At 35.3% G+C, this 16,006-nt stretch overlaps 1 protein-coding gene across 3 annotated transcripts in view; it reads right to left on the minus strand.

The window, feature by feature from the left end:
- Positions 1 to 16,006, minus strand: part of Pde9 (phosphodiesterase 9) — a 216,787-nt gene that overhangs the window by 7,972 nt on the left and 192,809 nt on the right. For all 3 annotated transcript variants that reach the window (XM_076433829.1, XM_076433828.1, XM_076433827.1), the window contains 3 exons: positions 2,500 to 2,737; positions 1,302 to 1,688; positions 90 to 341 (listed from right to left, as the gene is read on the minus strand). In XM_076433829.1, coding sequence (XP_076289944.1) covers positions 90 to 341; positions 1,302 to 1,688; positions 2,500 to 2,737 — 877 coding nt within the window. The remainder of the gene's footprint in view (positions 1 to 89; positions 342 to 1,301; positions 1,689 to 2,499; positions 2,738 to 16,006) is intronic.

A 16,006-nucleotide genomic window follows, 5' to 3' on the forward strand; every position in this document is an offset into this window, starting at 1 on the left:
TCTATCTAGTTTGATCGGAAACAAGAGTCAGTCTGTATCACAGAAACCAATTTCGTTTCTCTCAGTAACGGAAGTATCGGTAAACATACCTGCAGCTCTGGAAGCAACTCCCCAAGGGACTCAAACAAAGGAAGTAGTACCAGGCCGATGAAGCTAACCTGCGACGAAGGTTTGGTTACTTTGTCACGATCCATGAAAGGCGTCACCGGAAGTCCTTCGAGCTTTTCCGCGTCGCTCTGCTTAAAGAATTCTTGCAACAGCATATCCAGCCACGGCTCGGCAACTTCCATTGGCCGGGCTTCGTTACTAATGTCGGCTACCTTGATGAGAATCATCGATAACTGGAACAGCAAATCAATATTTAAATCTGCACCCTACAATTAGTTCTTTATATACAATTTTTTTCTAATAATTTTAATAAATTGGCGATAATACAGCAACATTTTTAAGTTATCCTGATGCAAATCAATATTTGAACCTGCACCCTACAATTACTTCTTTATATACAATTTTTTTCTTAATCATTTTAATAAATTGACAATAATACAGCAACATTTGTAAGTTCTCCTGATGCAAATCAATATTCGAAGCTACACCCTACGACTAGTTCTTTATATACAATTCTTTTCTTATAATTTTAATAAATTTACGATAATACAGCAACATTTTTATGTTCACCTGATGCAAATCAATATTCGAAGCTACAACCTTACACCTAGTTCTTTATAACAATTTTTTTCTTAATCATTTTAATAAACGGATTATAATAATACAAAATTTTTAACTTATCCTGATGCAAATCAATACTTGAAGGTACACCTTACAATTATATAGTTCTTTATATATAATCCTTTCCCAACATTTTTAAGTTCTCCTATTGTTTATGGCGCTTCATATTTCACCTATTCATTCTTAGAATAAATGCATAAAATCTGCAATAGTGTGTTTGTATTCATGATTATTTTTGTGAGTTTAAAAATTATTAGAAACTTCTACTTTAATTGAAATAATTAGGCGAACTAAAACCAAGAAACGATAAATTATGGCTTTGTAAACAATTGTATTGTATGACAAACAAGTGATCGAGTAAACCACAAAATAATTATAACGTTAGATGTACCGAGACATTGAAAATAAGTTCACAAAAATGGTTAATTTTTGCAACGTTCACACCCTGCTGAGACGTGTTCAGTGCAGAACATTTTTCTCTTTCATGTACGATCTTTCAACGGAGTTCTGTGAGCATTTCTGTAACTATTTCGAGATGTGTCGCGGACACATGTTCCGAAAAGGTAACTTACTAGATTGATATGGGCTTTGCTGGAGTAATCGAATTCCGGGGTGGTGTCGGTGAATTGCAAAAGGATCTCGTTATGCCTGGCCATATCTGTTGCAAGGATGCATCTGATGATCCCTTCGCGCACTATTCGATACGTTGCGTTATCCAAGGACGCCAATATGTTGCATTCAGGCGCCTCTAGAACGCGAAAGGCCACGGAGCAATGATGGTTCTCGAGAGGCGAGATATCATTGTACCGGAGCGCCAACTCGGTACGGGCGTTTATTTGATAAATATTGTTGTATCCCGGGTGATCTAGATCGTGGCAGATGCAGGAGACAATGAGTATAAAAACCTCAAGATCACCGATCCGTGACGGCAGATCCACTGCCCATATTATCGCGTACATCTACAAAGTCACAAGATTGATTAATATCATTATCAAAACTAAAGTCTAATTTATCTAAACTTCAGGACTAAAACAGGCTTGGGCATTATCGAAATAAATTATTTGACAAATACTCATTAATGGATACATGTCATTTAAAATGTTCTCATTCTGCGACAGCCAAATAATATTCTTCAAATTCAAATAAGTTTTCATTTCGTCTTTTATATCAAAGAGCATGTTTCGACTGATTAAAAATGAGATACAGTGCATTCATTCACAGTACACTTGAATTTTTAGCAATTTAATAAATACAATCAACTTTAGTAATGTAAAAGTTTCTTTGAATGGGTTTTCATTTGATACAGTTAAATGATTGTATATTCCATAAATGCCATCTATAGAAACAATTGTTTGAAGAAAAGAACAACTTCTTCTCGAGTGACACAACTGTAAAGGCTATTCGACTACAGGTGGGACAAAATTTAATTGTTAATAACTAAAAAACGAAACTGGAATCGCAATTTTTTTATTCTTTATTTCCGTATTATATTGTCACGGAGAACTGTCCCTTAAACATTCTCTATAATAAAAAATCCTCTCCGAGAGGAGAAGGGAAGTATCAATCTTTCTGTTCAAGTGATATTTAAATGCGAGCAGTGCTCGGAAATTATAATTTCAGATATCGATCATAATTTCCGTAAGAAGCGTATGATATGAAGTCGGTTCATCAAGACGCAAGCGTCGCCATTGAACAGAGACGGAGGATTCTTCCTAGGAAACTAATTTCGTTCGTTTCTGAACGGCATAGATGCGCATGATGTGTACTTGCCATTTGCGCCACGCAGAAACAGTGCCTGAAGTTATGAAATGGCACCTCGTTATAGTTGTTGTAGACTTCGTAGAGGAAGTTCCTCAGGATTGGTAAAGGAATGTTAAACTTTTGAGGTAGGTCGAGCTCGACGAACATCGTCTGCAGCATCAACAGAAGCTCCTCGTCTTCCCACTGTCGCGCGTCGAACGCAGGCGAACGGAGCCACTCTCGGACACTCGTTGACACTGACACATCGCTGCAACACGATCGACCACATTAAAATAGGATTCATGCTTATGCATTATAAATTATTATCAGTCAAACGGCCTCAAAAATGATCACTTTAACACAACGATTAATTACGGCGTTCATCAGATTTACAGTTGGATCCAAAAAATATTTGGACAACAAATATCGGACTAACACCGATATTTCACTACAGTAAATCCTCTATAGTCGTAAAAGCCTCGGGGAGGTTCGTTTGCAAAGTTCGATGACGAACACTATTTTTTTGAGCTTCAAAACCGAGCCGAACGTAGAAAAAGACAGCGTGTATAAAGAGAGAAAGGGCGCGGCCGACTCTCCGCGTCTCTTTCTTTCCCATACGCCGTCCTTCCGTGCGTCCGACACTTTCATCGTCAATTAAATCACTAAATAGAGGTGAAAGTATGTCGGGTTTGGTATTATTTTAATCAGAAAAATGCCACAAATATATTGGTGAAAGTTTTATAAAAAAATAAGTAGTAATTAAAAGATTTTTATATTGGTATTACATTGTGAAGAGACGCGAGACTTTGAACTGTGCCGGCGACTGCGACTCTCTGCGTCGCAGTAGTACTGGTTCACACCGATATACCACAATGATATACTACAATGGAGGGGATATTTATTTTGCATTAATCGTGTACGACTTTTTTGCGACTGTGGAGGATTTAGAGGATAGCTTGGGATCGCCTTTCGTCGTATTTCGAATATAGTGGGGTAAGCTATGTATTATTTTAAGATTTTTTGCTGTGCATTCTGACGTCTGTGAAAAAATTGAAAACAGTTTCCCGGCACTGAAACTGTAATAGATTTAAAGATTGGAGTGTCTTCTTTGCAAGGACACATTAAAAATTGACATAGTCCACACGAACTTCAGATTAACAAAAAGATTTGTATAACATTTAATTTGCACTAAATTATTTTATAGATCACAGATCATTTTACGCGAAATTGACGAAAGTGTTGCGCCATTTAGCCTCGACTTCATTCGCACAAACATTGTTTTTCGTTTGCCTTGTATCTTCCTAGGAGCGAGTTATTGTTTAAAACATATATATGTATAGGTATTGTTCCCGTCGAAAAGGGGAATTTAGACATATAAAAAACATAACCGGCAACAACGAGAAGTTGTGCTTTGAAACTGCCTCGGTATTACTGAATCGCAGGCGAGCTTTTATAGTAGAGTTTGTCGCTTCAACAATGACGGTTGCGTGCACCGGAAAATAACACCGGCGGAATAAAACTCTTGTTTTTTTCATTTTTCTCGCGTTGCACAATAAAAAATTTAATATGGTACGAGGTAAAATAAAATTATTGGTCGGAGATTTTATTTATACTGACGGGAGAAACGTATTTGATTAAATGTAACGCGGATTATGTTACACGGTGCGAAACATCATGCGAACGTAAATTAAATCCATCAGAACAACGTGGAAAGGAGGAGAGGAACAAAAGCGAAAAATAGTTCATTTGTTTAAGGGATTAGCTGTTTCACGTCTCCAGAGTTCGAAGAATTTATGATAACTAACAATGTGCAGCACATTAAGATTTCTACTGCGTCTGAAGAATGAATCTGCGATTCTGTCAATGATTACGAAATTAGCGGATGAACGAAATGTGAGCTGGAGCGAAGTTCTAGAAGATGCGGAGTTCGCATGTAACAATTCTAACTCTGAGACAACGAACGAATGCCCGAGCGTATTATTGTACGGTGTGCGTCAACGTGGCAAAGTACTTGACAATTTGAAAGATGCGCTAGAATCCGAAGAGAAAATTATAGTAAATCGCGATCTAGAAAATTGTCGGAGAAAGAAATTAACAAACGAATTCACGATACCAAACATAAAGCCGCGTGCAAATATAAAGTGATAAAATTATGATAAAGAATTTTGATAATTCGCCTGGGGATGTCGCCGAAAATGGTACCACGTTTTAAAGAGGGCCGTACGAAAAATTGTAAATTCCGTTCTTTGCGTTTTGTTTCCAGCAGAAAGTGAAATTCGCGTGGCCACATTTCCCTGTTTTTCTCGAATGTCGCGTCAGCTCGCAACATTTGCATTATGTCCGGATCAATGTACTCTGTATGTCTCCGGTTTGGTATACACAACACGTTCGCTCCAGTTTATTTGGTTGGTTTCAACGCGGGAATCAATTCGCTTCTGTTTTCACGCGCTGTTTTTTTCCGCGGAAAAGAAGCGTTCGCAAACAACATTCGCGATTTGTTTTTCTCGCAGCGAGCTCACGGCGAAGAAACACGTTGAATGCTCGTCTTTAAAGCTGTTACGCCCTCCGCGTGATATGTTTTACGAATCGTCGCGAAAATAAATCGTAAAACTAAGAAACGTACGTCCGCTGTTGTTTCTTGTGGTAATAGCTATGGGATTGCTTGCGTCACACTTTTATTGTCGTAGATGTTGTGAGAAGACAGTTTTCGTCTTCTCTGGAGCAGATTTCGCGACGAAATGGAAAACAACGCTCCGGTGGATGACGTCACCTTGATTTTGTACAACACACGTATTCTGTTTCTAATAATTCTGATGTTTAACGAATGAATTCTTTAGAATTGTGATGAAGACAACAGGGAAAGCAATTTAATTGAATGCGACTCGTAGATTAGATCTAACGTATAATTTATACTCACTTTACACTACTAATAACTCTGCAATTATTTTCTTTATCAAGGTATAGTAAAGCCTTGTTATAATTTAGTTCTACTATTTGTTTCTGTCGTGGCCTTTAAACAGTTTGTTACAATATTAAGAAAATCACAGAGTATCTATGTAGCTCCTGTAACTTAAAATTAATGCCAATATTTATTTTGCATAAAAATTTGCAATCTGTCACTTGTGTATATTTTATTTTTACAGAAATAATTGTATATATCAATTTTTTCCTAAGTACTACAGACTAAACTTTGTAACTAAAGGGTTAAACATTTATATCAGTTGTGTAACTGTACGACAAAATAATGTTATTATTGTGCCTAATGATATTTCCTGATATCACGTACTCTGTGTGTCCACAATGCTTCATGTATGCAGCAGACGATCATGTTTTCTGCACGAGTGAATCCCTCGTTCGACAAATCGACTATATCAGTGTCCAATGCCTTCAAAGTATGTTCCGACTGTATGGATAAATCAACAGATGAATCTGTGTAGTTAGTAAATAGAGCGGACCTGTGCGAGGCCCTTCTTGATGCTACTGCATGTATGAATGTATACATATACAAAGTCAATTTTCTCATTAATAGTGGATGTTTGTTGATCTCGATTGCTAGTCTATAAATAGCTCGGAAGTTTCCGACTGTAATCCTCTCCATCACTAGATATTTAACCATAAATAGTAAAATTCAATGTGGTAACGTTAGCTATCGCAGTTATACTAGATATTTGCGTTGGCCGCTTACTCTACGTAATCCACGCTAAGCTGTAGCCTGCTGAATTATTAAATGGTATTACCAATTGACGTAACATCAATTTCTCATAGACAGATTGCGGTTCTTCATGCAAAAATAGTCTGCATCGATTACGAGAAGTGGGGTTTAAATAAATACGTATATCATCTCTCAATAATTTCAATAAGCTGAAAATGACACGTAGTATGTACTAATATATAGCCTATTCACTTTTTTCATAAATGCATAAAATCTGCCGTGTGCTCGGAGATGGCTTCTAGAGGACATCTTTGCTTTAGGGTGCATTTTTCATTTGTACGGTGTATCTTTGCGAATGCCATTGTAGCCATTTGCCTGTACTGTACAAGATGTGCTAATTAATTCGTGACCCTTTGTCAGTCTTGTCTTGAAAGTAATCCCTATCACTTTTTATCATAGTTACTCCATTTTTCATTAAACTGGTGAACCTCCTCACGAAAAAAAGATACAGATTACGTTCGATTATTTCAGCGTACGTATTGATAAAATCACGTTGAAGATAACGAAACAGTTTGTTGTTTCTTTTTCAAGAAAACGACAAGTGGACGTTCATTCTTTCGATTCTTCTGATGTTCTATAATCTTTTATTGCTCTCTTTGCTATTTTTTTCTATCTTTTAAAGTCATATTGTTTTCAAGCTGTATTAACTACAAATTGTAATTTTCTTTACGTGTCTCTGAAATAAATTGCATTCTTACGAGTTTTACATGGCTTTAATCCCAGTCTTCAATTTTCTTGCAACAGCTGATTCAGTTTGTCTTCAAACACTGTTCGACATTTTTTATCAGAAATGACACCGCATTTTGCACGTGCTGTTTCCTCAGTCTCAAAAACATTTTTGCAATTGAACTAACGGGCCTCTCGAAACCAAACAACTTCTGTCTGAAATGTTTCTTTCTATCTGGAAAAATGTAAAAATTATTCAGGTGGCTAATTTTTATTAAGCTCGTGAAATTAAGTGAGTGAGAATCTTTGTATTTTATCTTCATTAGAACTTGCCAGGCTTGATGTCTGGCCGTACGAGTGAGAATTATGTGTGTTCACCAGGCGACTCATGCTGGTATTAAATTAATCTCTTTGGCAATGCATACCGGAGATGCGAAGACAGCCCCAGCCATCGTGACATGATCCTGCCCCTCCGAGCTGATTAGATCTCCCTTTACAGCGCCGTAGGATATTCTCATGTTGAATAACCGACTTGATCGCGAAGTCGTATATTGTTACAGAACCAATGCATTATTACACATCATTAGAGGCGTGCCAGAATATATGCAGCTCACGGGAAAATTCATTTGAAACAGAATCGGTTTAATGGTTTAATCCGCGTGCCAAGCGTACTTGATTCACATTCATTCGTTTTCGCAATTATGCTTGCTCTTGGAACCTGTCAGCCCTTTGCATTTCTCGCGGGAAATTTGGTAACATAGAACATCACGGAATTCTCTCTAGAAGATCATAACTACACTGCGATTTTTATGCAAAATAAAAATTGTCTAGATTAATTGCAGCATATTAGAGTTACGCAATACATTCACTTCTTTTCTTAATACTTCTAATCAGTCGAAAATAATAAAACTATTTCTTAATTTTTTGGATATTTCCACTGTTTTACATTTGATCTACTTAGTTTTGTCATCAGTGCACAAAATCCGATATTCATTCTACAGGGTCATCCGTTTTTAAACGGCCAAACGTTAACCAGCTGTAGAGGACCCCAAATGGAACAACTTTTACCCCTATCACTTTTTTTGTTTCGGCCTTGATTTCCAGATAATTGCAAAAACCCATCATTTTATGAGTTTACATAAAATGAAATATCTCAGGACTCCAATGATGAATCTTAATGGTTTTCCCTTTGTTTAGTTTAAAATAAGTAGGGGCATCTTTTTTATTGAATAAACTTTTTTGTATGACCTTCGGATCATGGTTTTTTTGGCGAAATAAGTTGGAAAGTGGCGGTGTGCCCCACGCCAAAAAAACCATGATCCGAAGGTCATACAAAAAAGTTTATTCAATAAAAAAGATGCCCCTACTTATTTTAAACTAAACAAAGGAAAAATCATCGAGATTCATCATTGGAGTCCTGAGATATTTCATTTTATGTAAACTCATAAAATGATGGTTTTTTGCAATTATCTGGAAATCAAGGCCGAAACAAAAAAGGTGATAGGGGTAAAAGTTGTTCCATTTGGGGTCCTCTACAGCTGGTTAACGTTTGGCCGTTTAAACACGGATGACCCTGTATATATAAAAATCAGAGTTCAAAATAAACGGTTTATATTTTGTTTTTCAAACATTCTGTTCGAACTTATTCGTTTCGTTTCACAAAGTATTTGTTCCCATGGATTTTTTATGAAAAGGAATGTTGTTTCGAAGCTTCTTTAGAAAGAGCGCTCTTTGAACAGGTATTTTAGAAGCAGCATAATAAAAATTCCATGGAAACAAGTAATTTTGGAAGGTTAATCAATCAAGTTTTCATCAAATAAGTAAAAAAGCCATATTATCTATAATTCGTAAATTTATTGAATAAATAGTATGAAAATCATCAATACTGCTAATTAATAATTTAAATGAAATATCCTGTACATATTATAAATAAATAACATTCAGAATATCAATATGAAAATCTAGAAAACTCATTTAATATTCTTGTAATTCTACTTATTGAATAGTATTCGGTATTTGCTATAATAAGACTGCGGATTTTATGCTTTTATGACAAAAATGGGTACATGTAATTTAAAGCAGTGGACATGTTAAAAAGATTTAAGGACATCAAACTATTAGTTTCAGCTTAATAGGATAATTAAATGAAGAATACAATTTTTATTTGGCTCCCGTATCCTGCAATCAATGTAAACATTTTTGATTTTACATAAAGATCCGCAGTCTAGTTATAATGTTCCCTAACTATTATTTAATATTTTTTATTAGTTCTATTTAAACCAAACCTTTTATCTTCAATAATATTTCGTTATCTGCTTCCATCGGAACTTCTAATAGCAGAACTTTTCCAAAAAAGTTCCACATATAATACATTTCACTATAGCTTGTTAAAAAGTTCCGGAACTCTTTCGTGCTCTGATAAAAACCTAACTTTTCTACCTGCCACAATACGGTTCCGAACATCATGATAAAATCGCCCTTCCGAAATCACCCCTTGAAAAGAACGTAGAATTTCCTTTCTCGCGGAACGTTCGCACAACTTGTGTAGAAAAATTGTTTAAACAAAAACGATATTTTATGTTTTGTGTTTTCGAGTTATTATGGAGAAATATGATTTATATCAAAAGGCATGAAGTAAATACGAATAAGTCCATCGTACATTTACAATAAAGAGTATAATATTCATCATTATTACTATGATTAATATTGACAATAGGTTGCTGTATGTAATTCAGAAATTCAATTTTACCTTATTTGTGTAGAATCAATATGATTATAAAACCACGTTACATGCTTCAGCGTACATCATTATCCGCAATTTCAAAGGAATCAGTATATTTAGTATAAATAACATGAAACTCGGTATTATTGAATTGCAACAAACTGAAGTGAAAAAGAAATTCATTATCTTTGTTAATGTGTTTAATAGGTTAAAAATAATATAACAGTGTGTTTAAATTATTCTAATGTTTTTACCGTTTTAAATTAATGTTATAAATGCATAAATTCGCTGTCTAGAAATAATGATTATTTAATGTAAAAGGTACCACTGCATAAAGAAATGAATCGTTTTAGTGATGGTGTAACCAGGATAACATAAATGAATAAAAAATGTCTGCTGTCTTCTGCAACATTTCTATCGAATTACACTTCAACCGGCAATTCACATACGTTCAAATTAAATTTCCTTGAAATTACATTTACAAAAAGCCCTGCAACTACGAGTCTGATCAGCCACGAAACGATACCATACGCACGTACATACATACAGTGGCGGCCATATTACTTACGTACACTTTATATTTGAACTTTAATGCTTCGTGTATTTTTTGAGATACCTGTGATGACTGTTTATATATTATTTTTAAGAAATAGGTAACCTGATGTATATACCAGGATTATGGATTTTAGTTACTCCAAGAAATGCTGCTGTTTATAAATATTTTGTTTCGACCTATGATTTTTGTGCCGGATATGTACTTACAGTGAAATTATTTGCAGCAAAGTCGAAATGCTTGCGATATAAACAATAGCTATCTGGTGAACTCTGTGAGTAGTTACACGTCGTACAATATTACGGTAATGAGCAAGGGAAAAATATCACGCCAGAACAACGGCAATTAGTGCAGCATCTTCGCAAGAAAAGAATGTCATATCGAAAGATCGCTTCTGAACTTGAGATATCCGTTATGACTTGCCATCAAGCTATATAAGGTATATTAACCCTTTGCACTCTCGGACCTACTTTAACTGGAAAATTAAACATTTCTTTCTACCTAGAATAATTTCATTCTATATTAATTCTTTTCATTGTATAAATATGAAATTGATATAATACCTCACCCAATACTTAAGTGTTTAGTAAATGATCAGATACTAACATATATTTAGTAATGTAAACAATATTTTGAATAATGGTACAGCAATTTTTAGTGGCGCCTCAGAGTCGCCACTCAAGTACTAAGGGTTAAACAACATGGAACACTAAAAAACATCCCTCGTAAGGCAAGACCCCGAAAATCTGATGAAGGAACTGGTCGAAAGATTCATCGTTTATCTGAGGCTGACCGTTTTAAAACCGCAGTTGACATACACAAGAAAATATTAGCAAATTCGGATGTAAACATTAGCGTAAGGACTGTGCAACGAAGATTAAATGAATTTCATCTGAATAGACGCGTTGCTAGGAAAAAACCTTTCATATCCGAAAAGAATCACCGAGCTAGGATTGCATTCGCGAAAGAACACATTAACTGGATACCACAACAATGGTTAACAGTCATTTTTAGCGACAAATCTAAGTTTAATCACTTTCGATCTGACGGGAAAGTATATGTTAGACGCCGAGTAGAAGAAGAATTTAAGAAAAATTGCATAAAACCGACGATGAAAGGCGGTGGAGGATCTGTGCTGGTTTGGGGTTCCATGACTATGAACGGTACGGGTCCGATTCGTCGATTAACAGGTATCATGCACAGATTTATATATGTATTTGGATATTGTTAAAAATCTGTTACTTCCATTTGCCGAAGAACGTATGCCAGAAAATTGGATCTATCAAGCGGATAATGATCCGATAGTGATCAGAATATTAATGTAATGAAATGGCCGGCGCAATCAAAGAACTTAAATCTGGTAGAAATGTTATGGATTGATGTAGACAAATATGTAAGAAACAAAAATCCGAGAAACATTGACGAATTGCACACCATAATAAAAGAAGCATGGAAATCAATACCTGTTAGTCGATGCGACTTATTGAATCGATGCCACGTAGGTGTGCAGCAGTTCTTAGAAATAAAGGCTTATGTACTAAATATTACAATTTCATAACTATCACTATCAAGAAGCTGTAAAAAAACAAATATTTTACTATGTACGTAAGTATGTGACCGTGGATGACTAAACCTCCGAACAAAAATATGTGAATAACTCTTTATTTATACGACAATATTAGTACTTTGTGTTTTAATTCCATATACCTTAAACTTATAATAATGTACTTCATTTTTGTATAAATGTACAATGTTCAAGTGCAGATTTCGTTAAGTGTACTGAAGTATATGTCGTCCACTGTATGTACATACATCTGCACACAAATTCGCGATCCAAGTGCGTGAAAACTGAAGCAACACAGAGCAATGTGTTTTAATAGAAGCATGCTGAAAGTTTTTATCGATAGATCTTCGCCGTAGGAAAGTTACACGTGAAATTTAATTTCGATATCAAACTTTTCAATGAAATGAAAACGATATGAAAAATTGTAAAACTTCGAAAGTCATAAATCATATCTCAAACTTTTGCTGTAACAATTTATTTTATAGAAGAAGTTGAACCACGCGGCAACTAAATTGCTTGATGGCAAGTACACTTTTAGCAAGATTCTTTACGAACCAGCGATGACGTCATCAAGAAAATTGAAATTTTTCGAAAATTTCTTGGTTACGGTGTATCTAGTTCTTTAATGTCTGTCAGCTGTCGTTGAAGATGCGGTCAAAGGGATGTTACGTAAAAGAGACGTTCTCTGAGGAATTCACCTTTACAAATTGCTACTTTCGCAAATATTAAGGTTTCATACTAAAGAGATACCCATAAAAATATTTACTATTTATATTTCTATCCAATTAAAAAATTTTATCTGATACGCTGAACAAGAGAAATTTTATTATAATTACAACACTATGGATTTTTATGCGAAATCGTCAGTGTCAATTGCATGAAACGGGAAAAAACTAGAGATTTCTTCTTTTAACAATTTTAACAAGTTGACAGTACATCTTTTTAATTTTTCTACTGCTTTCAATTTTAGCGACGTATTTTTTACCACACTTATATTAACTTGCCGTGTTGTTGTATGGGTCAAATCTTGTAATCGAATTTTAAACCTCTTCCCATAGTCCAATCTTGCTGAAATTTTGTATATGTACTTGCTTCTGATGACAATAAAAGTAGAAAATTAAATATATAAAAAAACTTTTCGAAAACCTCGCTTATATTAGAATGCACTAAAAAGAAGAAAATAATTTTTTTCCTGATTCTTCATAAAATACCGAATCCAGTTAAATGATTAATAATATCTTTCCCCAAAATTTTAAGCAATTAGTTCAAAATTTCTTCTGTTATTAAATTAGTGTCGGAATAGATAGAAAAATTTAATATAAATTTAAATAAAATCATGACATACTGACTATAAAAATAAAAGCGTGGAACGCTAAACTATATTAACGTAATCTTCGTGGGCGCTCCACGCTTTCATTTATAGTTGCTAATATCATGATTTTATTTAAATTTATATTAAATTTTTCTATCTATTCCGACACTAATTTTATAACCGGAGAAATTTTGGGGAAAAATATTATTAATTCGGTATTTTAAGGAGAACCAGGAAAAAAATTATTTTCTCCTTATTAGTGCATTTCAATATAAGCGTGGCTTTTAAATAGTTTTTTTAATATAATTTATCTTTTGCCATGAATACTTAAAACCTAGTTATATGATCATGAAATGTGAAGGTTAAGAAAGCAATAATTTTTGCCCAACTCTGATTGTAGATTATAACTTTTTAGTGTTTGTGTTATTATTGTAAATAAACAACTTCACAGGCATTACATTTGCAAATCAGTTGCACATAAACAATGTTGTTTATATTAATTCATTATATGTATATCAACCTGAATAACATTTCTACAATATTTTCATTATATACATATAACAACTGTAATTGAGCACCTCAGGCACAGTCTAAAACGGTACGCAAAGTTTCAAGCTCACTGTTCTTGCAATAATGTTTTTCAACCTGCTAGATCTCGCATTTTTATGCAAATATTCATTTCCATATGTTATTCTACAAAAATATCAGGATACCTGATCTTCTCACTAAAACATTTTCTATGGCAAGAATAAACTGCACATATCTTTAAATTTTTTCACACAGATGCACAAATATTTTCAGTTTATTCATAGCCACCCAGTTTACATTAAACTTAACGCGTGGCTCATTTATTATTACAAACTAACTTCTCCGCATTTCGGGATTGTTTTCCTCGGATAGCACTATTTTTTTTATCGTTCGTTATATTTTATTCATTCTACTGTAAACGATGGCCACACTCGCGCCACATAAAATACTTTCTGAATTTTCCAGTTCAAGAAAAGTGGCTGATTTTATGCCCGCCTTGAAGATAAGTTTTTCTTTACTGCACCTCGCGATAAAACCACTATACATATAACTTCGGAGAGAATCACCATTAGTTATTCACGCGAAAATTCCTTCACGTTGTACAGAGATCAATAAATAATTGAAATTAAAAGAAAGGAGAAGCCTCGATATACATTTTTCAAAAGCATTCAAACATAGAGCTAGATGGTTCTTGTTTATCAATCAGTCATTGAAAACGCCCCCGCGGACTAATATGTTTGAGAGCGATTTCATTAAAGCACCGATGCTATTTTATTAATCGCAATATCAGTCGAATAAAATTTGATTGCATGCGCGCAATTCCTCTTTGTCCGATGGATCGCGTGCACTCCCACAATTTTCCCTCCTCCTCCGTCCCGTGTACCATTTCATAATTTTCTTTCTGTTCTTCGACCGGAAAATGCTTTTTATAATAATTCGCTGAAAAAATCGTTTGCACCGCCACGTATACTTTGAACTTCTCTGCCGTGACCATGGTCAAAGACGTTGAATCACGTGCCGGTGTCGTTCTACATTTCAAAGCGTGCTTCACGTGCACACACGTCATCGCGCTGTGACGCGAACCAGAAACGGGTTCAACCGAGAAAAGCGAAATGTCGAGATCTTCTTATTTCAAACACAGCCGGCCTGTTCCGTGAATATTGCCGCGTCAGAGGTCAACGCGTTTCTGTAATTCGGGGGAACATGCCAAATACAGTGGGTGCTCAAGTTATTAGGGCGATTCACAGTGAACGATTCACACGGGCAGGTATATTCATACCGGTATTTTTCGGTTGTACCTTCGTAACCTTCATAGAAACCGAAATACCGGTATGACGTCATAGCGCTACATGAAAATACCAATATAAAGGGTGTCTCGAAATGACCTGACGTTTTAAATTGCGCACCATTTTTTTTATGGCGAACATACAGTACTAATCTTTGGCAACTGGCATCAGGAAGTATCGAGGTTTAGTCCTGGAGAATTATGCGGTCGAGCGACGCATAGAAATTGTGAAAATTCACTACAAAAAATGGTGAAAATTGTGCAGAGACGGTTCGAAAAGTTCGCACGTCTTTTGGTTATCATAACGCACGCTCCCGCAACATTGTGGTGCATTTAATCACAAAATTTGTGGAAGGTGGGTCAATTCTGAACGCGGAAAGCAGTGGCCGTCCTCGTACCGGTCGGTCGAATGAAAACATAGCCGCAGTGAATGCGAGTGTTGACGAAAGTCCTTCCACCTCGATTCGCCATCGTGCTCAGCAATTGAGCATTTCAAGATGCTCTAAGCAGCGAATTTGGACGAAAGATCTGCATTTGCATGTTTACAAGATCCAATTGACACAAGAACTGCAGCCAGCAGACCATGCGCAGCGCCATACATTCGCCAATTGGATATTGGAGCATCAACAAATTGATGGTGATTTTCCGAGGAAAATCATCTTCTGTGATGTGGCGCAATTTCAACTCAGTGGCTACGTACAATAGGTAAACAAAACTGTCGAATTTTGTGATTAAATGCATCACAGTGTTGCGAGATGGTTCGTTATGATGACCAAAAGACGTGCGGGTCTTTTCGAACAGTCTCTGCAAAATTTTCACCATTTTTGTAGTGAATTTTCACAATTTCTATGCGTTGCTCGACCGTGTAATTCTCCATGACTAAACCCCAATACTTCCTGATGCCAATTGTCAAAGATTAGCACATTCTATGTTCGCTGCAAAACAAATGGCGCGCAATTTAATAACCGATTTCAAGTCTCTAGCTCATCAGGAAGTTAGTTTAAAATCAATTGCAAAATTTGTCACCGAACAGACAAACAAACAGACAAACAAGAAAGCGAGCTAATAAAAACACGTGGTAAAATGTCAGGTCATTTTGAGACACCCTTTATTTACTGATATTTACCAGTAAGTTTCTCAATTTTCTTATTTTATTTAAAATCTCAATTTATCAATCACCTAAATATCTCCTTTC

This window comes from Lasioglossum baleicum, chromosome 11 (genome assembly GCF_051020765.1).
Source record: "Lasioglossum baleicum chromosome 11, iyLasBale1, whole genome shotgun sequence".
Taxonomy (NCBI): Eukaryota; Metazoa; Arthropoda; class Insecta; order Hymenoptera; family Halictidae; genus Lasioglossum; species Lasioglossum baleicum.